The sequence below is a fragment of the Misgurnus anguillicaudatus genome, chromosome 19, assembly GCF_027580225.2.
Source record: "Misgurnus anguillicaudatus chromosome 19, ASM2758022v2, whole genome shotgun sequence".
In the NCBI taxonomy this organism is placed as follows: Eukaryota; Metazoa; Chordata; class Actinopteri; order Cypriniformes; family Cobitidae; genus Misgurnus; species Misgurnus anguillicaudatus.
In genome coordinates this window covers 44,992,717-45,016,221 of record NC_073355.2, presented here as the reverse complement: position 1 = coordinate 45,016,221, position 23,505 = coordinate 44,992,717, and the positions used below count along the sequence as shown (strand labels likewise).

General features: G+C 42.7%; 1 protein-coding gene across 2 annotated transcripts; it reads right to left on the bottom strand.

The window, feature by feature from the left end:
• Positions 1-358: 358 nt before the first annotated feature.
• On the bottom strand, positions 359-16,787 carry LOC141351190 (cytochrome P450 2K1-like). Of its 2 annotated transcripts, XM_073857754.1 has the most exons (9): positions 16,354-16,787; positions 11,225-11,390; positions 4,016-4,165; positions 3,779-3,939; positions 3,046-3,225; positions 2,796-2,937; positions 2,528-2,712; positions 2,219-2,360; positions 1,119-2,111 (listed from the first exon to the last, which is right to left on the bottom strand). In XM_073857754.1, the coding sequence occupies exons 1-9, from the start codon at positions 16,546-16,548 to the stop codon at positions 1,906-1,908; spliced, it is 1,527 nt and encodes a 508-aa protein (XP_073713855.1). In that variant the 5' UTR covers positions 16,549-16,787; the 3' UTR covers positions 1,119-1,905. The 2 variants fall into 2 exon arrangements, with proteins under 2 accessions (XP_073713854.1, XP_073713855.1); XM_073857753.1 differs by lacking the exon at positions 11,225-11,390 and having other exon boundaries at positions 359-2,111; positions 16,351-16,453.
• Between the last annotated feature and the right edge of the window lie 6,718 nt (positions 16,788-23,505).

The window sequence follows — 23,505 nt, the reverse complement described above, 5'->3', positions numbered from 1 at the left end:
TGTATTCAAAGGTAAGTAGCTTTTAGCTTGGGCATACGGGTACGTGTATAGAAAGGTATCTGGATCTCCACTTTGGCCGTACAGGTACGTATTCAAAGTAGGGATGCACCGAATCCAGGACACACGGCACAACACTGCAACCTTCAGGTGTACACATGTCAAAGACAGACTCACCCACTGCACTCCACACACTTCAGTGACATAAGGCCAGCACTCTACACTCGGACCGGGGATTCGTCCTGGGGAAGATCCGAGTCGCTGACACAGTGAGTGGCCCAGGGTAAACGTCGTAGCCACGACAAGAAAACGTCCTCCCCACTTCAACTGGTTCCGGCTCGCCCACCAATCCTTCCCACGGTGGGGCCGCATACACTGTTTCACAACTCAGAAAAATACTAATATTGCATATTCAATGATGACGTACAGACATGAGGGCAACTCAGCGTACTCACGATTTCGTTGATGATGTTCTTCTCTCCTTTCTTTCAGCTACTCACATGAACACGACTAGAAGGACGATATTCTTTTTCCTGCCTCGTTACCGTGTTTCCAACAGTTCCTCAGTGTAAGCGATCTCTTCCCAAGAGGCAACACAGATCAATACGACTCTTCCTTCAAAATAATCTTTACTTGCAAACCTGTATGTATATTCGTGCCCAATCCTCCAGTTCGCTTTGCGAGTCGCCAATGTCCACAACACATCCGTTTCTCTCTCTCCAATCGCCCCAACCACTCCGTCTCACCCGCAGTATCTGCTGGAATTCAACTTCTCTTCCTGTGTTTCTGATGCCCTTTTTATACTCCTCTTCTTGGTCGAATTGCCCAATCAATGAACGCCACGCTCGGCGGCGCACCTGTTGCCAATAGCGCCCAAATTTAGGTTACCCTGAGTTCCCGGAAGTGACTGATGTTTGGGGATTATCGTCCGGGCGGAACTAACTTCCACCATTTTCGTTTCCGCCCTCCAAAAAGTCATTCCGTGACACGTACTGTAAAATAAAGTGCTACCGGATAACACAACTTTCCGTGAGATCAGTCTGTTTAAAGATGTTTGATTTATTTTATGCACACATAATGAAGAAAAAGTAGTGAAATGAGCAAAAGTCATGACTAATTTGCAGTCTTCTTTTCAAAATACGAACAAAGCTGATTTGATTTTCTCTAGAAGAGTATTTTATTTCATCATTACAGAAATATCATGTTCCTGTGCTCAACTGCTAGATTATTGGATTAGCAACAAGAAGGTCATGGGTTTGATTCCCAGTGAACTCAAATACTGATAAATGTATAGCTTAAATGCCTTGTAAGTCAGTTTGCATACAAGTATCTGTCAAATGCATACATGCATACATGATGTACATATATTTATACAACACATATAATTTTACTCCAACAAAAAATATAATTGAATATGTATAGGCACAGAATGTACATGTGTAATGTAAAAGCTAATGAGATAATATAACAGTCTAAGAGTCCTATAATGTGATACATGTTTTCTTTTTGCGGCCGGTGACTTCTCTTCCGAATGGCTCAATTACAAAATATGTGTTTGGTGCGTCATGTAAACTTATGTGCTTCATTAGTCTTGTCAAAATACGTGCCTGCTGCACACGCGCCGAACGGTTCATGACAAAAGAGACACTCAGGTTCACAAAATACTCTCAAGACACTAACGCAAACTTGTTGTCTCTTTTATCATAAACCCCCTAGAAGCGTCTGCAGCAGGCACATACCCTTGCATGATGTGTGGTGCACGAAGGTTCGCATGACACACCAAACGCATCTTTTGACATGATGATCAACACGTTTTGACAAACTTTGCAGTCGTGTGCCCTCTACAAACTGGACACCACTTTAAGTGTCTTTATGTTTTACAATCTTTATGAGTATATATTTAACTAGTTATTTTGCCTTTTGTTTTTCTACCCTACTGACTGCACACAGTTTGTGTGGTGAGGGATTCAAGACGAGACCCACAACTGGTGTGAGATCCAATTCATCTTCAGAGACTCCAGGTGGAGGAGTGAAGTGAAAACATTGAAGAAGAGAAGTGAAGAACAGAAAGAGCTCCATCCTGGCCAAACCCTCTCCTAAACAAATCCTGCGACCTGCAGAGAAAAGAAAGGAATGCAATAATGGAATTTGTAATAATCGTTAAACAACATACAGTAAGTCAAATCAAAGTGATTTTGATGTGAATGGTAGAGTTTATTACCTGCAGAGAAGGGCATGAAGGCATCATGTTTGATCAGCTGACCGTTCTCATTGAGGAAGTGTTCAGGGTTGAAAGTGTCGGGTGTCTCCCACTCGCTCTCATCTCTCAAAACAGACGTCAGCAGAGGCAGAACACATGTCCCCTAGATTTTAGAAGAAAATACAGACAACATTAGTGTGATAAAGACTGGGGGTTTTGGAGCCTTAATTTTGGCTGGAAACAACAAAAACGAGCACATTTCCTAAAATAAACTAGAGAAAGACAACAGACTGTAAAGTGTGAATATTATACAATACGAGCAAGACGGACCTTCTTGATGAGATATCCATTGAAGTTCACATCACAGCTGGTTTGATGTGGCAGGTTCAAGGGCACTAAATTCGCCAGTCTCTGGATTTCATGGATCACAGCGTCTGTGTAAGGTAAATTCTTCCTGTCCTCTGTAACCGGTTCACGTCCGTCAAGCACCCTGTCAATTTCCTCATGAACCCGATCTATGACTCAGAAGATCACACAGAAAACGTTTCATATCTTTTCTTACTTTTGTAAATATAAAGAGAACAGTTTGACCTGCTACCTTGTATGTGAGGATATTTAGCCATGAGCAGTAAACCCCAGAGTAGCGTTGTGCCGGTGGTGTCAGTACCAGCAGCAAACAGGTTTGACACAATCATGAGCAGGTTCAGATCATTAAATTGGGAATTATTTTCTCCAGATTTCTGTTAAAATCACAAAAAACATACTTTATTATTATTTAGGGTGAGAATTAAGTTTAAACATACGTATATTAACCTACACATTTGATATATAAATTTATTATATTCTACCTCTAAGCTTTGTTTTTGGATGAAGAAAGCATCAACTAATCCTCTGCAGTCGAGAGGGTTAAAGGTCTCCCGCAAGCGATCCACCAGCACCTGTATTTCAGCATGGTATTTCTCCAAACATTCCATTAGCAGTCTCCAGGTCTTCAGCCACGGTCTAAGCACTGGAAACATGTTATAGATCTGCAGGTGGAGTCACACGATAAAGTACAACATACAGTCAGACTATCTCTTACCATTTGTAAGTTAGACTGATACCCCAATTTACCCCTAACTCAAACACTTACCATTTTAAACACTTAAATTAGTGTGAAATAATAGTTTGAGGGGTATTTTTAAAAGCCTCTAACCCAATCCTAAACCTAAATCTAACATACACTCTAATCCTAATCCTGCAATCTTATTGGTTAATGATGATGCAGGACCAACAATGGTGTTGATCCAGGATCACATCCTACTTGATAAAATCACGTTCACCCACATTAGAACCACTGGGGAACAACTCCACTTCCATTGCTAAAATGCATGCGCAGGCTATTTGATCAAGTGGACTGTAAAAGGGTCCATTATTCAGGAGATCCTAAAAAGTTACACATTGCATCTTTAATGAAAATAAATGAAACACAAGGTGTCACTGCACATTTTTTAAAGATGTGATCATATAAATACCACAAACATCTTAATTAAGGCTAAAAGTGTTGCCTAGAGGAAAACTTGGGAACCTTAAAATGGGAACCTGTATGGAAGCAGAGCCCAGCATGAGGATGAACTGGTTTGCCCTGTCAACCATTTCGTTAAACTTTGGATCATCATATTCGAACCGATTTCCATAAACAATAGCTGAGATGATGTTAGAAACGGCATAATTTACTGGCTGGTTTGTATCAAAAGGATTTCCTGCAAGAGATACAGAAACGAAGATCAGATGTTATTAAACTTGGCATTTATGAACTGTACACTGTAGTTGTTACACCTTTGAAGGTCTCAAACACTTCTCGCAGATATCGCGTCTCCTGAATAATTTTCTCTTCGCTCAGTTTCTTTCCCATCCCAAAGTCTCGAAGAGTTGAGAGAGCAAATCTTCTCATGGTTTTCCACCCATCACCATTTGTAAGGCCGATTCCTGAAGGAAAACGTAATCTCTTAATTTGTGTTTATGACATTTTCATACTGTTTCTTGATCTGTAATCTTTCTCTGTGAGAGTTTTTATAAAAATTAAACTTACATGCAGCCAAGTTATACAAATTATACAGAGTCAATCCTTGTTTAGAGCTTTGTTTTGCTTTTCAATTTGTTTCCAAAAGCTAGTCTATAATTTAATCCCTCTTTCTTGCATTGGCTGTGTCCTTAAGCTTAGACAGCTGAATTGTTGCTTCGCTGCCTTATGAGGCAAAAACTTTGGAGGCATGAAGGCAGCTCTGGGAAATACATTCGGACCATTGGCCATTTTATTTTTTTCCGAAATCAGGCTCGACCAATCACATTCCCCACGCACACCCACGCATAGAATTGTGGGACAAAACAATGAGGGTTTTCGTTTCTCAATCGGAAGGGTTCAGCCAGTGGCGCAAAAAGAGGGTATGTGCTATATGCGGCGCCAAAGCGATGATATAAAAAAGACCAGATTTTTTTATATTGGTGCATCACTAATAGCAGCCAAATGGGGGTTTAAATTAAGGCTAGCTTAATATGCAAAACCGAGGGGTGCCAAAATTGTTGCTGCATACCACTCTGGCACTGGGTAGTTGCGCCCCTGGCTGCAGCCTCCGTAGGTTGAATATGCAGGCTGCAAACATCATCAAGCCTGGTTTATTTAAAGGAAAACTATCAAGATTGTCCAAGGACAGAACCCAGATGCAGGTGGTGGATGAAAACAGACTTTTATTAGACACAAAACAAGAAAACAAAAACCCACGAGGGTGCAAACAACTACACAATATTAACAAAACATCAAACAGACTATACTAACTAGATATAGGAATTAAACAATAACTTCACTAAACTTAACGATAAACTTGAGTTACACTTAACAATGATTAACTTGACTAACATAAAGTTCCTACAGAGAATACTATGACTAGAAGCTTACAAAATGAACAAGCACAGGACAGCAGACACAAGGGCATTAAATAAGGGAGCAAATCAAGAGGGGAACAGGTGACATGAATCAAACAATAAAAGGATGATAAACGAGGGGGCGGGGTCAGGAGACAAGACAGAAAGCACATGGCTAGGAACAAACAAAGCCAGTGCTCTCACGCAAAACATGGGCCTGTCACGATCCTGCCTCAAGAATAATATTAAAACAAGGACAAGAGGGCAGGATCCTGACGAAACACTTGACACTTGACATGACTGACTGGAAACTAGACAGAACCCAATAAAACATGACAAATAACAACAATGGTAAACAATGAAGGATTACAAAAGGGTTGGGGTGACAATAAAAACAACAAACATGGGAGGGGTGGCAGGGGAACAGAATTCATAGAAGGTCCAGGTATGGTGGGATTGGGCGGTCAAAAAGTCTTAGGTCCAGGGGAATCAGACAAGGGCTGAGGAGTACGGGCAGGTTTAATAGGGAACTTGGAAACAGGTTTGGGTGAAGAAACATGAGGAACAGTTCCAGGCTGGACAAATTGGGACGGGACAGCGGCAGGGGAGACAGGGGGAAAGAACAGGAACAGGCTCAATGGGACAAAGGAGGCAGAGATGGGAGCAGGATGGGACAAAACAGGGCTGGCTGAGTAAGGAAGGGTGGGTGCTGCGGAGGGCGAGGTAGGCTCTGTGGGGGACCCCTCGGATGCTGACTCCCTTGAGACCCTACGCTCTCGCTTCCTTCTGTGGTCGGCAGAATGGACAGAGCTTACGGGGGCTGGAGTGGTGAGTGCTGTGTCCTCCCGTGTCATCACTCCGATGACGAAACCCTCCGGGATAGGAGACAGTGAAGGTGGGGGTACGGCCTTGGCTGAGGCCCTCCCCGGACTCTCAGCTACTGTGGCAGAAGAGTCGGCTTTCCCGGAATTGACCCCGGGCCCATAAGACGAAACAGCAAAGACGAAAGCCACTGTCTCTACTTGTTGAGTTTTTCTTCCAATGCTACCTGCTGGGTTCAATACTGGCTCATTCGTTCTGTAAAGATTGTTCAAAGACAGAACCCAGATGCAGGTGACGGATGAACACAGACTTTTATTAGACACAAAACAAGAAAAAAACACACGAGGGGGCAAACAACTACACAATATTAACAAAACATTAAAAAGACTATAATAACTAGACATAGGACTTAAACAATAACTTCACTAAACTTAACAATAAACTTGATTTACAGTTAACAATGATTCACTTGTCTAACACAAAGTTCCTACAGAGAATACTATGACTAGAAGCTTACAAAACGAACAAGCACAGAACAGCAGACACAAGGGCATTAAATAAGGGAGCAAATCAAGAGGGGAACAGGTGACATGAATCAAACAATAATAGGATGATAAACGAGGAAACCAGGGGGCGGGGTCAGGAGATGAGACACAAAGCACATGGCTAGGAATAAACAAAGCCAGTGCTCTCACACAAAACATATGCCTGTCATGATCCTGCCTCAAGAGTAATAATAAAACAAGGACAAGACGGCAGGATCATGACAAAAACACCACCGCTTTTCAATATTTTACCACATTCTTACCTTTCAATGTGTGCACTTATTCTTTTTAGAGCGCGTTGTGAATATGTTAGCATGTAGCCTAGTCCCATTCATTCCTTAGGATCCAAACAGGAATGAATTTAAAAGCCACCAAACACTTCCATGTTTTCCCTATTTAAAGACTGTTACACATATAAGTATGGTGGCACAAAATAAAACTTTTTTTGGAGCCATAGAAACGTATGGGGCTAGGCTAAATGCCAACGCATTCAAGAAGCGCTGTACAAAGATTGAAAGTGCACGCATTGAAAAAAGATAGGTATGTATAAATTGTATGTATAAATTCATCTGTGTTGAGGTAAGAACATTGTAAAATATTGAAAAACGGTGGTGTTTTCCTTTAAGATAACTGAGCATTAGATTCATAAGTCTTATTACAATCATATACGATTAACTAAGAAGAGTAGTTAACTTTATAATTTTTAAAGGAATATTCCACTTTCATAAAAAATTATAATAATTTACTTACCCCATGTCATCCAAGATGTTTGCACTAGCCTTGAGCTGCGCCAGCTTGACATTACATGTTATGCTGTCACACGTCGGAGGTCCCAAAACACCCCAATGACCAGACAGACAAGAGCAGTAAAATTTAACAAGTTTTATTAAATAAAAGAAGGGGAAAGGGGGATCTACAGGAGGTATACAGTAGCCTGGCCCCGCCCTCCGACGTGCTTCCGCTTAATTTTCATTTCGCTTCAGCAGTACGTCTGGGATTGCTCTGTAGAGTTTCGTTTTCTCCTGCAAAAATCTGCAGGACCAATCAGCGAACAGATGGGGGTGGCTAAGAACGATGACGTTGAGGTCGTGCGTCAGTTTGAGTTGTAGTTCAGTAATGGCAGCGGAGAAAGACGTGAGAAAAGCTATTCGGTCCGTTGTTGCAAAACTGCCGAATATACAGAAGTTAAAGCCGGAGCAAGAACCAGGTTTGCTAAGTTTTGTTTGTCTGATTATTCTGACTTGTTGTTTCCGGACGGTTTCGGTGCATGACATACGTCTCAACTACATGTTAGCGATTGGCTTTGGCAGATCCTGAGTGACTCTGGGCAGATCCAATAGTTTAAAACTTCAGCAATGGACCCTCCTTACCGGAAGTAACGCTTTGCAATGAAGAGTGGCCAGACTCTCTGTACAAATGAAATGAATGTACAAGAGTCTGGTTGGACCAGGCTAGGTATACAGGTGAGTACACTGGGCTTTTGGCTGTGGGCGTACAGGAGGTATACAGGTGAGTACACTGGGCTTATAGCTTTGGGCATACAGGAGGTATACAGGTGAGTACACTGGGCTTTTAACTTTGGGCGTACAGGAGGTATACAGGTGAGTACACTGGGCTTTTAGCTTTGGGCGTACAGGAGGTATACAGGTGAGTTTGACTTACAGGCAGATGAGTGGGTGAATACACAGGATTTTAGCCCTTCAATACCCAGGGGGGCTGGAGGAGACGTGTAGGTAAGACAACAAAGTTCTTGCTTTCCACTCGCAGGTAGACTTACAGCGGGCACCCAGGCTTTAGCTTCTCAACATACAGTGGAACAGTCAAACGATGATACAGAGCCTTTAGCTCTTCGACCTGCAGGTTGGTAGCAGAGAACACACAATTTCATTCACTAGTATTACTCCAATGGACATACAGTGGGAAATACAACACCTCTTTATGAACACAAGGCGATGTTTCTTCAGCTTTTAAGCCAGCACACATACCAAGGACAGTAGCAATGAGAAGGGGACACAGTGGGGTGCAGGTCGAGATGGAGGTTCTTACTGTGCAGCGCACTATTGGAGGGAGGCCAACCGCTTAAAATCTCCTTCTCTTCAGACAGCGAAGCAGGGCGTTTGAGCATAGGCTGGCATCTGGAAACACTCAACATGTGAATAGTTATGCACAAGGACAGCCAGTGAACTTCCCTGCAACAACAGGTAAATACAAGCTCTCCCTCTTTCGACACCAGGCACAATAATCGAAGTCCACCCTTACTTTACACAGCTGCAGCGCCACCACCAAATGTTGAAGAAGGTTGGACGGTCGTGTATGTATCAGAAACGGCTGTCCAACACCAGCACTCAGCTCTTCTCGGACAGGGCTCTTCCCTTGGCCTAGAATGTGACCACTGACAGACACTGACTACAGCACAGGACTACAATTGTCCAGGTGCACACACTTCAAAGGATTCACCCACCGCACTCCACACACTCACAGTGAGATAGGGTCAGTGTCACAGCCTAGGCCTCGGCCCGGGCTCGGAGTCCTGGATAGTCGAGCAGCTGGGGCAGAGGACGAGCACATAAAAGCGTCGAGGCCACGATCCTGGGACTCCTCCTTCCTCTCTTCAACGATCCTCAACAAGACAACAGAGGCTCAGACAGACTGGGTGATAAATAAACATTTATTCAACTTAGCATTACAGAAAAAATAATCCATACTTCAATCAGCAGACGTCTTCCACTCTGTTCAGATGACACAGAGAAATACCTGACTTGGGTGCATAGATTTGGACTTACGATGATAACGATGATATTGACAGAAATACTGGTGGCAATACAACAACAGAGGAAGTTCCAAAAGTGTCAAACTGTTCCTTTAAGCATACCTCGCTTCTCATAACAGATGTCCCGTTTATCCAAAGTATTGACCAACCAGAATAACTGCACTTTCCTCCTTCTATGATTTCTCCCCTTCGATCCATTGTCTATGTCCTCCGAACATATATGGTTCCTTCAAGACACATAATAGAATTGTGACCAACACCACATAAACAAATGGTTTAGCACTTATCCCCGTCTTCGTTCTCAGCCCAAATCTCCGTCTTCCTTTCACCACAGCCTGTAAGTCCAAACAGAAATGTCTCCTCTGCCACACCAGTTACTTCTGCCTTACTCCCAGAGAACACCGGAACAAACTTCGCACTTCCGGTTTCTCCTCTTATCTCTAAGCCCAATTGTCGATTGCCACATTCGCTTTGCACACCTGATCCCTATCTCTCCTAATTTCTTTGCCCGGAGTCGACCAGAACCGGTCAGGTGTTACATTGAAGTCGGTCCGGGCGTAACCATTTCCGCCATTTTCGTTCCGCTCATATCAAGTCACTCCGTGACATAATCACGATGAAAGGTCACGCATGACGCATACGAAACTACCTATCCAGTGTTGTGTGGAGAAAGAGGAATGTTCAGACCAACCTGATCTCACAAAATACGTGAAATAGTCATGCATTATTTTGCTCAGTTTTGCGTGACATTGTCATTTATTTCCGCCATATTATGTGCCCCCGACACGACCTTCCCTTCCGCGAGAGTTTCACGCATTGGCCACTCAACTGTTTTTCCTATTTTCTTACAATTGTCGCTTCGGTTTGGGGTAAGAACAACTTTCTGTTCCATAAAATGACATCCTTACCCAAACCCAACTCTTACCCTAACGTCAGCCGACGATGGTTTAAAAAGCATACATAAAAATTGTATAAACCAATACAATGCAAACAACAAATCTAACCCCAAACCGTCGAGCAACCAATACGTGAAACCCTCACGAAAAAAAAACGCAGTGTCAGGGGCACGCCACATGGCGGAAACACGTGACAATGTCACGCAAAACCGAACAAAACAATGCGTGACCACCTCATGGAAATTTGTGAGATCAGGTAGGTTCAGACGTTGTTGTATGTGGAATGATACAAATTATTGTCTTGGTTTACTGTTTGTAATGGTCCACAAGTGTGCGAGTGTCACCTATGTAATGCGTGACCTTTCCATGCAATTACATAATTCGTAAGGTTGCGCTGGTGCAGCTCGGTATGTAATATTTTTTATGAAAGTGGAATATCCCTTCAACAATCACAAAGTCAACCACTCCTCCCAGCCAATCCTAAACGATTGCAATATGCTTATGACCTACAAATCTAATGCTCAGTTAAAAGTTTAAAAGTACGCTGTTTTTTTTTTGGTGGAAATGACAACTCTTTGTAGGCAAGACCCTTATGCCTTGGTTGGGATCATTTAGAGCCCTTTGAAGCTGTGTTGAAACTGTAAACTGTTAAGGTCCACCAAAGTCCACTATATGTAGAAAAATCCATGAATGTTTTCCTCAAAAAACTGAATTTCTTCTTGACTGGATAAAGAAAGACAAACATCTTGCATGACATAGGGGTGAGTAAATTATCAGGATTTTTTATGAAAGTCGAGTAATCCTTTAATATTCTTAACTAAGGCGATCTTTATGATGTATGCAGCCTACAAATGCAACCTCCGGAGGCTGCTGCCGATTTGACAAACTATATATGTATCTCAGGAAACAAGAAGTAAATAAAACATTGGATTCGGACATTCCTTGATTCCTTCATACATTAAAAATGCTGCCTCTGAAGGCAACGTTTATATAACATTTTAATATTTTTCTCAAATTAAAAAGTACAGACTAACAAAAAAAACCTATATATATTTAAATAATAGTCAATAGTAAAACGGTTGTGATGTGTTACCGTGTCCTTTATTGATGTCTTGGAATACGGGTGTTATGTCTCTTTCCCCGAATTCGTCAGCCTGGTTCACCAGTGCTTGTTTAACCGTCTTGTATCCGGCCAAAATCACAATCTTTTTGGGTCCAAGATGAATTTTGAACACTGAGCCATATTTCTTTGATAAATTAACAAGAGCAAGGAAAACAGTTAAAATGTTAACAAACTTGTCCGACATTATAACATTATAAATTAAAAGCACTGATAAAAGATTTATTTTCTATAAACAATGCAGGCTGCGTGTTTCATGCAGACTGCATTAAATAGTTTTATTGTGATCGAGATCCTCAAATAATATATATAAATAATTTTTAACATGCAAAAAATAAGTCCAGATCAGCTCGTGTGTCGGCTTGCAGCTCTGTTTTAGCGCTACACAGTGGTACCATTACGGATAGGGATGCTCCGATCAATGCCGATCTCCACTAATAATACGTGGCCGATCACTATTCTGAATCGGACAGCCGATCTTATTACAGCTATTTCATGTACTACGGCTTTTGATCAGTAAGTCCTTATCGATCTAAAATCACTCTTAGTTTGAGTCGTTTATAACATGCATTTGAAAAAGCAACACTCGTCAAACATAATTATTAAACATATTTTTTATTATCATGAAAATACCTGAAAAGGTTTGAAGAACAGCAATATAATATATCCTTCAGCCATTTCATGGAGCTGTGTGTCATCACAGCTGCGTGTGTATTGTTCTTCGTCTAAAGCGCATTTTGAGTTTCTGCACAAAAGCACCCCCTGGCTTTTGGATGTAGCGGCATTTCACCGTAATTCAATGAGAAACATGGCAAGCATTATTGCCCGATTGATCGGAGCATCCCTAATTACGGAGCTAAATTATTGCAATAAATACTATGGGAAAAGTTCTGTACTCTTTCATCACCTTGACGCAGATGTGGCGGAGCATCGGCTCTCAGCCTCTCACTAGATGTATTCTCTGAAAACCTGTGTTAGACTAGGCGCCTACAGTGCGTCCCCTACGCAGGGACCCGGGGTGTAAGGGGGTCAACATCTTAAAACAGAGTTCATGGTCATCACCTCATAGCACAGCTGTCATATTTATATAATGCTTTAGATTACAGCCCGGAAAGTACTGCGTAAGTACAGCAAATTTACAGTGTATTTTTCTGTACAGTTTACTTATGAAGTACGTACGTGTAATTATAAGGGAACAATTTATAATATTTGGGGAATAAAGGGGTAACAACCAGCTTCAATAGTCTATAAAATTAATAACTTAATTAAAAACAAGATTCTGTATATAAAGACATAATCTGACTGCATCTCCACCCACCCTTCAAATACAACGATAAAATTTGCAGATGATACAACTGTGGTGGGAGAAATCTCAAATAACGATGAGAACGCCTACAGAGATGAAGTTTACAGACTGACAGGATGGTGCAAAAACAACAACTTGACTATGAATGTCAAAAAAACAAAGGAGATGATAGTGGACTTCAGACGGTGTAAGCAGGCCCCCCAACCCCTCATCATTAATGGTGAGGAAGTGGAAAAGGTATCTTGTTTTAAATTCTTGGGGATACTGATCTCAGAGGACCTCAAATGGGAGATGAATACAATCGCTATTGTTAAAAAGGCGCAACAGCGACTTTACTTTTTAAGAACACTTAAAAGGAACAACGTGTGTGCTGAGCTTATTAAAGTCTTTTACCAATGTGCCATTGAGAGTGTCATAACATATGGGATGACTGCATGGTATGCCAACAGCACAGGGAAGGATAGGAAATGTCTTGACAGAGTTATAAGATCTGCGGAAAAAATCATTGGACTTCCTCTCCACTGATTGGACGATATTTACAAGATCCGCTGCCTCCGCAGAGCACATAACATTCTGCAAGATGAGACACATCCCTCAAAACACCTTTTCTCTCTGCTCCCATCTGGCAGACGGTATCGTGCTCTCAGAGCACGTACTTCCAGGCTGCAAAATAGTTTTATCCCCAGGGCCATCACAGAACTGAACAACCATGTACTCCTACCAACCTGTCAGCACATTTGCACTTTATAAACAGGGATTTTATTTAATGGGACTTTAGTGTAAAGTTGGATGCCCTATATTTTATATATTTTTTTATATATTTTATATTTTATTTATTGTGTGAGTGTGTGTTTATGTAAGTGAGTATTGTTTTAGAGGTTGCACACGTAAATTTCGTTGTACAGTACTACTGCACAATGACAAATCAAGTCTATCTATCTATCTATCTATCTATCTATCTATCTATCTATCTATCTATCTGTTGTTATCTTCTTGGCGTATTTACTTTAACACTAACTTTAACTCTACCATATTTTAAAACTGTGGTGAGCATTTAGTTAAAAGCTATAGTGAGTGGCAAATGTCTGTAAATGTTTATATTCCAAAAACAATATAAACTGATATACATTTATACCGTGAAATAAAATGACTCATTCCGTGAATTGGATTTTTGGTAATACCGCCCACCCCTACTACCCAGTGTAACCTCCTTAGGGGGTGGCTTCCGCAGTGTTTCTAGTTCCAACCAGGCTAGTTTGCTTCCCAGTTTGCCTAGTTCACTACTGTGGGTTAAGGAACTCATAGTGACTGGCCTTTTGTAGTAAGCCCAGGTTCCGCCCCTTATGTGAAGGGCGGAAGGTTTACGCATGGCAAAAAATTAATTCACTTGAGTCCTGCAAGTTCAAACAGGCGCGACACAAAGCCCAGCCCGCAGCCCACAGGTTAACACTCTGGGGTAGACTGCGGCGCGGGCACCACAAACTCTTTATTTTTCAATCACTCCGCTAAGAGACTTATGTTGAGACTTATTCTGCTGACTTTGGACATACAGATATGATTTATACATCATTTAAAACTTTAAAGTGTCTAGTTTTTCCACTCCCAATAAAAACAGAATGTTGTGCTTTTCGCAAAATTAAAAAAATAAACATGATGAGCGTTTTGTTCTCTCTCCCTCAGTGAGGTCCTTTCAGAAATGCGTCAGAAAAATTAACTGTAACTTAACGAATACTTGTCACACAAACAAAAGATAAATGTCTACATAATGCTTGGAATGTCTGCTTTTAAATGATTTAAGTGAGATCGAAAACAGATATTGTCATTCGTTGTAAACTGTATGAGAAGGATGAGAGGTACTGTCTTTCTCCTGTTACCTGTTTATCTGTAATGAGATGAGATCACCATCCACATGCATAACCTGTGCCTCCTGCAGTCAATGGATACACAATCTGTGATCCAGTCTCTCCATTTCTTGTTATGCTGAGTTGTTTCATCTGAATGCAACAAACATGACATCTATATCCTTATTTATTTGCGTATGTTTGTCACTATCTCCAGACGCGAGTGTTTTATTTGTCCTTCCGTCAAACATTACAGACAACGCAACGGGCACGCACATACACAAACACATGAGTCAGGAAATTCGACGCATTTTTTTGGTATTCTTATACGCGATTGCAAACAGTACAATCCTTATTTAGTTGCGTCTACGCGTATATCTCCGCACAGCAAGTTTATTAAACACAGGATCTCATTCGCGTGTCCCCACATTCCTTTGCTGCTTTCAAGATCCACACATGAGGGAGTAATGGCGGCGGCTGTAAACAAACATTGATAAGTTTATCACGCGTGTCCCTTGTTGTGTTTCTATTATAATGATTACAAATACACAAATAAAAGTCCAGACAACAACAGGCAGTTCTTCTTTTGAGCTTTTTACTGCTCAAAAGTAAAACTCTTGCTGGCCAACCAAACACTAGCCCTGTGTTCATTTTTACAATGGCCAAACAGTACCTTTACCATGATTACTATGGTTTTTAAAGGTATACTTGTGAAATTAATAGAACATACTTCAATAGAAATAAATACATATATACAGAGAAAGTTACATTCCTGTTGAATATTCCTACAAGGCTCATTATGTGGATCATTATGCAACTCTTTTGTTTCTCAGCTGTCAATCACTGATTATTAATTTCCCGCCTCCACCCATACAGCCTTTCCCAAGCAAAATTTTCTTAGAAATTGTAAATCAATATATTGTTTTATGTGAATGAGTAGGCTGAATGATTTTCACTTCATTTGGAAGAAAACACTCTAGACTCTTAGATACTGTTTTGAAAAGTCTTGGGAAAACATGTTTAGAATGAGTTTTGTGGCTTAAAAATTGTGCCTTTTCAAAAACCACGCATAAATATTTTTCCCTCAAAAATACAAACATGTACATACATGTTGATCCTATATTGTAGCCCAGTTTGTGCTGAACACAGTGTTATGATACTTTTGTCATAATTTTGTTTTTAAGCAACTGAAAAAACCCACAAATGTCAGTGCATGTCACAACTTCCCCAGGGCCCTAAAAACCCCTTAGACCCCAGAGGGTTAAGCAACACCTGTGTAACCTGTATTTTGTACTACTGCTGCTCCTTCTGTCTGCACCACAATACAAATATTTCATACTCCCATGTGCCTGTTAAATGTCTAAAATTGCACAAATTATTCTCCTTAGCATTTTATTCCATTCTATACATATATACAGAGAAAGTTACATTCCTGTTGAATATTCCTACAATCTAAGAGACTTATGTTGAGACTTATTCTGCTGACTTTGGACATACAGATATGATTTTAGCTGTCTCTTAGATTTTAGCTGTCAGTCAATACTTGAAAAACCATTTCACTTATACCCATGTTGTGAGACAAAACATGAGACAAGTATTGACACTTGTCAATACTTAATAACATAAGATAGAATGGAATAAAATTCCAAGGAAAACAACTTGTTCAATTCTAGACATTCAACATTAAAGGCACATGGGAGTATTAAACATCCACACCATAGTCCAGACAGAAAAAGCAGCAGTAGTACAAAATACAGGTCATGCAGGTGTTGCTTAACCTATGAACTACGAACTAGGCTTTGTATCACACTTGTTTAAACATGCAAGACTCAAGTGAATGCATTTTTTGAAATTTTTGGTCGGTTTACACAATTTTGAGACCCCCACGCATTTCATTGCGACTGTAATGGGAAATATCTGGAAATTTTAATTAAAAAGAAAAGTCTACTCACATTCCAGAGGCTCACATGAAGTTGTTTAAGGTCCAGAAGGTGCAGGTTTCCCACGAGTGGCAGTGGTTTGGGTCCTGGAGGTTCTTGGTCATCTTCTGGAGACCTGAAGCAGAAATAAATAACCAAAAGCAGCAGAAGAGCAGCGAGTAAAGCTCCTGTGCTGGAGACATTCAGGAGAAGTGTTTCCACTAAAGCCATAGTAAAAGAGATTTACACACAGCTGTAGTAAGTCTTTAGACTGAATAGACCAGTTTTCAGATCAGGAAATTGTTTAATCTAAAACATGGAGAAGGAGGAGCCTATGGTTTAGGGTTTTATTTAAAGATAAAGCAGTCCCTCCAAAAAAACGTGATTATGCAATCACATGATTTAACACATAATCAGCCAAAGTCCACATATTTATGCGGGGGAAACATTTTAAAAAATATGCCACACTTTTGCAGCATAAATTGCAGATTTTCATGCGCAAAATATGCGGGGCTTGCATAATTTCATAATTCCCGCATTTTCGTAGCAAAAATCGCATTCACTGTAAAAAACTTTGCTGCGTTACATTTTTTTGTTAAATTAACTCAGATTTATAAGTCATTTATATAGAGATCAGTTGTCACAACTTATAAAATATAGTTGAGAAAAGTCAACTTAATTTTTTAAGTTATAACAACTCACCTGTAGTTATAACAACTCATCTCTAGTGAAGATAAATAATAGTAAGTTGATATGATTTGTAAATCCAAGTTGATTCAACGAAAATGTTTAAGGCAGCAAGGCAGCACTTTTACCGGCGTTTCAACAGAGGTTTTGGTCAAATTGCTGCACCGCTCACAGTGTTAACCTCCACTAAGTTACCTTTTAAATAGAATTTTGGAGCTCAGGAGACCTTTGATAAACTCAAGTCCGTTTTGTCTCTGCTCCTGTGCTTTGTTTTCCAGACCCTGAATGCCAGTTTATTGTCAAAGTTGAAGCATGTCGGGATTGGCACGTTTTTTTCACAGCGTTCTCCTCTCAATGGCAAAGTGCATCCATGTGCTTTTTATTCCCATCGTTGAAGCCCTGCAGAATGTAACTATGATGTCGGTAACCGAGAGCTCTTGGCGGTTCGGCTGGCCTTGGGAGTGTGGCGTCATTGGTTGGAGGGGTCAGCGCAGCCCTGTTTGGTCTGGACAGACCATAAGAACCTTGAATATGTCCGTTCGGCCAAAGGTTGAGTGCACGTCAGGCTCGCAGGGCACTTTTCTTCAACTGTTTCAGCCTCACTCTCTTGTACCGGTCTGGCTCAAAAAACGTAAAACCTGATGCGCTATCCCACCAGTTCGAGCCCCCTCAGGGGGAACTTACGGCCGATAACATCCATAATAAGGGCTGGTGAATCTGTGTGTGTGTTTCATGTGGGTTTCTGTTGGCACGCTGTGTTTTGTTTTGACAGCTCGCCACACGCTCAGCTGTCAGTCTGCCCTTTGGGTTTCCATTTATTATCTTGTTAGTTTCCGCACCTGTTAGCCCTTTACTATGATTATCATCTCTATTTCTTTCCCCTGCTCCCCTTGGCTTTTTTCAGTCCGTTGTTGTTGCTACTGCACTCTATGCTGATGCCCATAGTCATAGTAAATATATTATTGCAAAGTCTTTTTCATAGTCACTGCTAGATATTATTGTTACGTTTACTCACCACGTCTTGTCTCGTCCAGGCTCCTGGGTGGCTCGCACTGTTTCTACTGTTCTCCTCAGACTCTCCATTTGCCCATTGCTGCTGGGGTCACCTGTCCGGGATAACTCTCCCCTTCGGTAGTTATCCCGCCCGCAGTGTTCAGCAGCCGTCTCACCACTTCTGGTGTGCTCTTCTCAACGCGCTGGCTGCGCTTGTTACTCCGCTATTCACCGGGCCATGGAAAGACTCATTGGCTTGTCCTTACGAAGTTTGACCTGCATTTCCCTGTTTGACTTTAATAAACTCTCTATTTGAACCCGCAATTGAGTCTGTGTTCTGTGTGACCCTGACAAAAAACACATGAAATCTGTTTTTTTCCTATTCTGTTTCAGGCTACATCAAGATATGGTTTGAAATCAGATTGAAATCGGATTTTTGAAAAATCCATTGAAGTCTGACCGCTCTAATTGCTTTTTGGTTAAATCATGCTGTCACGTAAAGTAAACGCAACCCCAGCGCAAGGTGGAACAGTCCATTTCTAACGAAATGACGGGGGTGTTTTGTTTGTAGGTTGTCGTGCCAGTGTGATGTTATTGCCATAGAAACTGCCATAGATAATCCAGAACACAGCAGAACTGTTACGGATGTCAGCGCAAACGTCCCCGGTGTTCAAACATCACATTCACCTGACTTCTAACTGGAACTACATTTCCCACTATGCCCCACGCTCCGCTGATTACACTCCACCTGTTGCTCATCATCCTGCCTATATACCTGGGACACACACAAACGCTCTTTGCGAAGTCTTGTTTTGCCCCATGCTGCACTACTGAGCGTTATTTCCCTGTTTTCCCTGTGTTTGTTTCCCTTGAGATTACTTTTGGACTGCCTTTTGGATTATTGATGTTTAGCTGCCAGCCTCGACCTTGGACTGTTTACTTGTTTACGAATGCTCTCTGCCTGCCCCGATACTGGACTGTGTTTACGTTTACGATTGCTTTCCGCCTGCCCCGATTCTGGACTGTGTTAACGATTACGATTACTATCTGCCTGCCCCAAGCCGTATCTGTGTTTACATTCCTGTCTTACCGCTACATTGCATTGCCTTTGTCTAAACTGCTGTGTGATACGAATAAAGATTTGCAAATGGATCCAACCTTGTCTGACTCGTCACAGAAGACTTTGCCGCCCACGGATCCAGCAACTCTTTCCCAGATCACCGGAGAGCTCTCGTCGCAAGCCGGCGTCCTCATGGCTCACCAACAACAGCTAGCGAGGCTAACATCACTGACGGAGGAGCTTGTGCGCTCCGTTCAGAGCCTACACGGGCTCGTGGCCGCGTCAGCCGCTGCTTCCTCCGTGGCAGCCACTGCACAGCCACATCCTGTCGTCCCTACTACACCACGACTGGCTTTCGATGGTACACCTGAAAGATGCCGTGGATTTCTTATGCAGTGCTCATTGTTTACCCCATGTTTACCCCACCGAGATCGGCAAGATCCCGCTAGTCTGTACGCTACTCACCGGTAAGGCTTTGGAATGGGCGAACAGCATTATGGACGTCGGGAGGTTTTGATCACAGCACATACGATGAATTCCAACAAACCATGAAGGCGGTGTTCGAGCACCCAGCTGGAGGACGCGATCCGAGTGAGCGTCTGCTGGCGCTGCGTCAAGGTCGCCGCACCGCGGCTGAATTCGCGTTGGATTTTGCACGTTAGCAGCACAAACGGACTGGCTTGAAACCACCCTCAAGACGATGTTTAGGCAAGGATTAAGTGGTGAGCTTCAATCTGAACTGGCTTGCAGAGACGAAGGGAAGAGTTTTACTGAGTTTGTGGATCTAGCCATTCGCATTGACAATCTCGTCCGGACACGAAGACCCACCCGTTATGTGAGTACCTCCCCTGTTACGTCAACCGAGGAATGTGAACCCATGCAAGTGGGTCGTGCATGATTAACTGTGGAGGAGAGAGATCGCCGATTCAGAGAGAGATTATGTCTATATTGCGGCGAGCCCGGACATGTCATAGCTTCCTGCCCTGTTCGACCTGCTCAGTCCCGTTTGGGCCGGGTGAGTGCTCTTTCCCCCACGGGGACTTTTGATTGCCTCGAAATTCCTGTTACATTGAAATTTCATGGTCACACTGTAACTACTAAAGCTTTACTAGATTCCGGGGCTGCAGACAACTTCATTGACATTGATCTAGTTAAAACTCACAATATTAAATTAACCCCTTGCTCACCTCTCAGCGTTAGATGGACGACCCCTCGGCTCAGGTCGCGTCACGCATATCACAGAAACAATTAATCTGAACATCTCTACCAATCACTCTGAGAACATCATCTTCTACGCCATGCCGTCACCTCATAATCCCATCATCCTTGGCTTCCCCTTGCTACACAAACATGACCCTTTAATTTCCTGGAGTAACAAGGAAATAGTGCACTGGAGCCCCTCTTGCCAGTTAAAGTGTATTCACAGAAAACCTGAATTACCTCCACTTCTGTCACCAGTAGGTACCATGACTCCTCTTCCTGACAATGTACCTAAGGAATATCATGATCTGGCAATGGCATTTAGCAAGACCAAAGCAACACAGCTTTCAGCCCATCGATCCTGCGACTGTGCTATCGAGCTGCTTCCCAACTCACAACTTCCTAAGGGCCGCATCTTTCCCCTGTCAGAGCCAGAGACCCAAGCCATGAAAAGGTACATCGACGAAGAACTATCCAAGGGGTTTATTCGTAAATCCATATCACCCGCCTCAGCTGGGTTTTTCTTCGTGGAGAAGAAGGATGGGGGTCTACGTCCATGTATTGACTACCGCGGACTCAACGAAATCACAGTTAAATTCAGATACCCACTTCCTTTAGTCCCTGCAGCCCTAGAACAGCTTCGTAACGCCAAGATTTACAGTAAGCTCGACCTGCGCAACGCTTACAACCTCATTCGCATCCGCGAAGGTGATGAGTGGAAAACCGCATTCTCTACGGCGAATGGACACTATGAATATTTGGTCATGCCCTTCGGCCTATCTCTAGCAGTCCCTCCGTGTTGCAGTCTTTCATAAACGACGTGTTCAGAGACATGCTCAACCAGTTCGTCATTGTGTACATCGATGACATACTGATTTATTCAGATTCCCGAGAACAACACATCCAACACGTCAGAACTGTACTACAGCGACTCATACAACACCAACTTTACAAGGCAGAGAAATGTGAGTTCCATTCCACGTCCATTTCATTTCTGGGGTATGTCATTAGTCCCGAAGGGGTAGCTATGGATGAACGAAAGGTACATGCAGTATTAAACTGGCTGCAACCCCAATCAGTAAAAGACCTCCAGCGTTTCCTGGGCTTCGCAAACTTCTACAGACACTTTATCAGAAATTTCAGTTCCATCGCAGCCCCTTTAACTTCCCTGGTACAGAAAACCAATCACAAGTTGACGTGGTGTCTCGACGCAAAAAGAGCATTCAAAGACCTTAAATTCATGTTCACGTCAGCTCCCATCTTGCATCATCCCGATCCTGATCGTCCATTTATTGTGGAAGTGGATGCATCCAACTCAGGCATTGGCGCTATACTATCACAAAGGCAAGGCGAACCCACTAAACTTTTCCCCTGTGCATATTTTTCTAGAAAACTGAATGCAGCTGAACGCAATTATGATGTGGGTAATCGTGAGCTTTTAGCGATGAAGGCAGCGCTAGAAGAATGGCGGCATTGGCTAGAGGGTGCCAAACACACAGTCACCATCTTTATTGACCATCGCAACCTTGAATATCTGCAATCAGCAAAGCGTCTCAACACCAGACAGGCCAGGTGGGCCCTGTTCTTTACTCGCTTTCGGTTCATAATCACTTACCGTCCAGGGTCAAAGAACTCGAAAGCTGATGCCCTGTCTTGTCAATACGACTCTGTTCCACAACCCACCAAACCTGAGCCCATCATCCCACCCACCCTTATTGTTGCACCCGTGCATTGGAATGTAGTTCAGGAAATTAACCAAGCCAACGCTCAGAAACCACCACCCAGTGGGTGCCCCGTTGATCGCACGTTTGTCCCACCCAAATTCAGACGACACCTCATCCAATGGGTACACACCTCTCCCAGCTCAGGACATCCAGGTATTAACACTACACTACAAAAACTGAGAAACAAATTTTGGTGGCAATCTATGCATGAGGATGTTTCCACGTTTGTCAATGCTTGTATCACATACACAGCTAATAAATCTCTCCACCAAGCTCCGGCAGGTCTTCTTCAGCCCCTGGAAATACCCAAAAGGCCCTGGTCTCATATTGCTGTGGATTTCGTCACTGATTTACCCCTCTCCAAAGGTAATACCATAATCCTTACAGTCGTTGACCGCTTTTCTAAAGCCTGCAGATTTGTCCCCATGCCCAAACTCCCGTCAGCCCTAGAAACAGCCAAACAACTGGTACGTCACGTTTTCAGATATTACGGACTCCCTGAGGATATTGTGTCGGACTGTGGACCCCAATTCCCATCTAGGTTATGGAAAGCCTTCTTTAAAACACTCAACGTCAACATAAGCCTTACATCCGGATATCATCCACAGTCTAATGGACAGGCAGAAGGTGCTAACCAGGAACTCACCAAATTCCTCAGATTATACTGTCATCAAAATCAGAATGAGTGGTGTCGTTTCTTACCTTGGGCCGAGTACGCACAGAATTCCATCACTAAAACTGCTACAGGTCTCTCTCCATTCCAATGTATACTCGGTTTCCAACCACCTATGCTCCCGTGGGATGATGAGCCATCAGAAGTCCCCGCTGTGGATGAGTGGTTTAACAAGAATCAAGAAACCTGGAAACAAGCCTACGTTCATCTTTCACGTGCAGTCAGAAGATCCAAGGAACAGACAGATCAGTGCAGACGACCACAACCTTCATACAAACCAGGTCAATTCGCATGGCTCTCCACCAAAGACATCCGGCTTCGACTACCATGCAAGAAACTAAGTCCCAGGTATGTAGGTCCATTCAAAATCATAAAACAAATTAATCCTGTGTCTTTTGTCTCCAACTGCCTGCTAATTATCGTATCTCCCCCACTTTTCATGTTTCCCTGCTCAAACCCGCCGAGAATCCGGGGACGGCTGTAGAGTCCAGCTCAACAAGACCCCCCCACTCATCATGGATGGTGAGGAAGCCTTCCTGGTACACAAGCTCTTAGACTCCAGACGGCGGGGATCCAACATCCAGTACCTGGTAGACTGGGAGGGGTACGGCCCGGAGGAGAGATCGTGGGAGGACGCTAAGGACATCCTGGATCCCAATCTCATAACTGTCTTCCACAGGTCTCATCCGGATAAGCCGGCCCCTCGCCCCCGTGGCTGTCCGAGGAAAAACCCGTCCCTTTTGGACTGCCTTTTGGATTATTGATGTTTAGCTGCCAGCCTCGACCTTGGACTGTTTACTCATTTACGAATGCTCTCTGCCTGCCCCGATACTGGACTGTGTTTACGTTTA

What these genes read in the sequence shown, in the direction of transcription:
- LOC141351190 (XM_073857754.1), bottom strand. Translation starts at nt 16,548, where the DNA reads ATGGCTTTAGTGGAAACACTTCTCCTGAATGTCTCCAGCACAGGAGCT. An exon ending in TCCAAAAACAAAGCTTAGAG is followed by an intron (nt 2,938 to 3,045) that starts GTAGAATATAAT and finishes TGATTTTAACAG; the next exon opens with AAATCTGGAGAAAATAATTC. An exon ending in TAAATATCCTCACATACAAG is followed by an intron (nt 2,713 to 2,795) that starts GTAGCAGGTCAA and finishes TCTGAGTCATAG; the next exon opens with ATCGGGTTCATGAGGAAATT.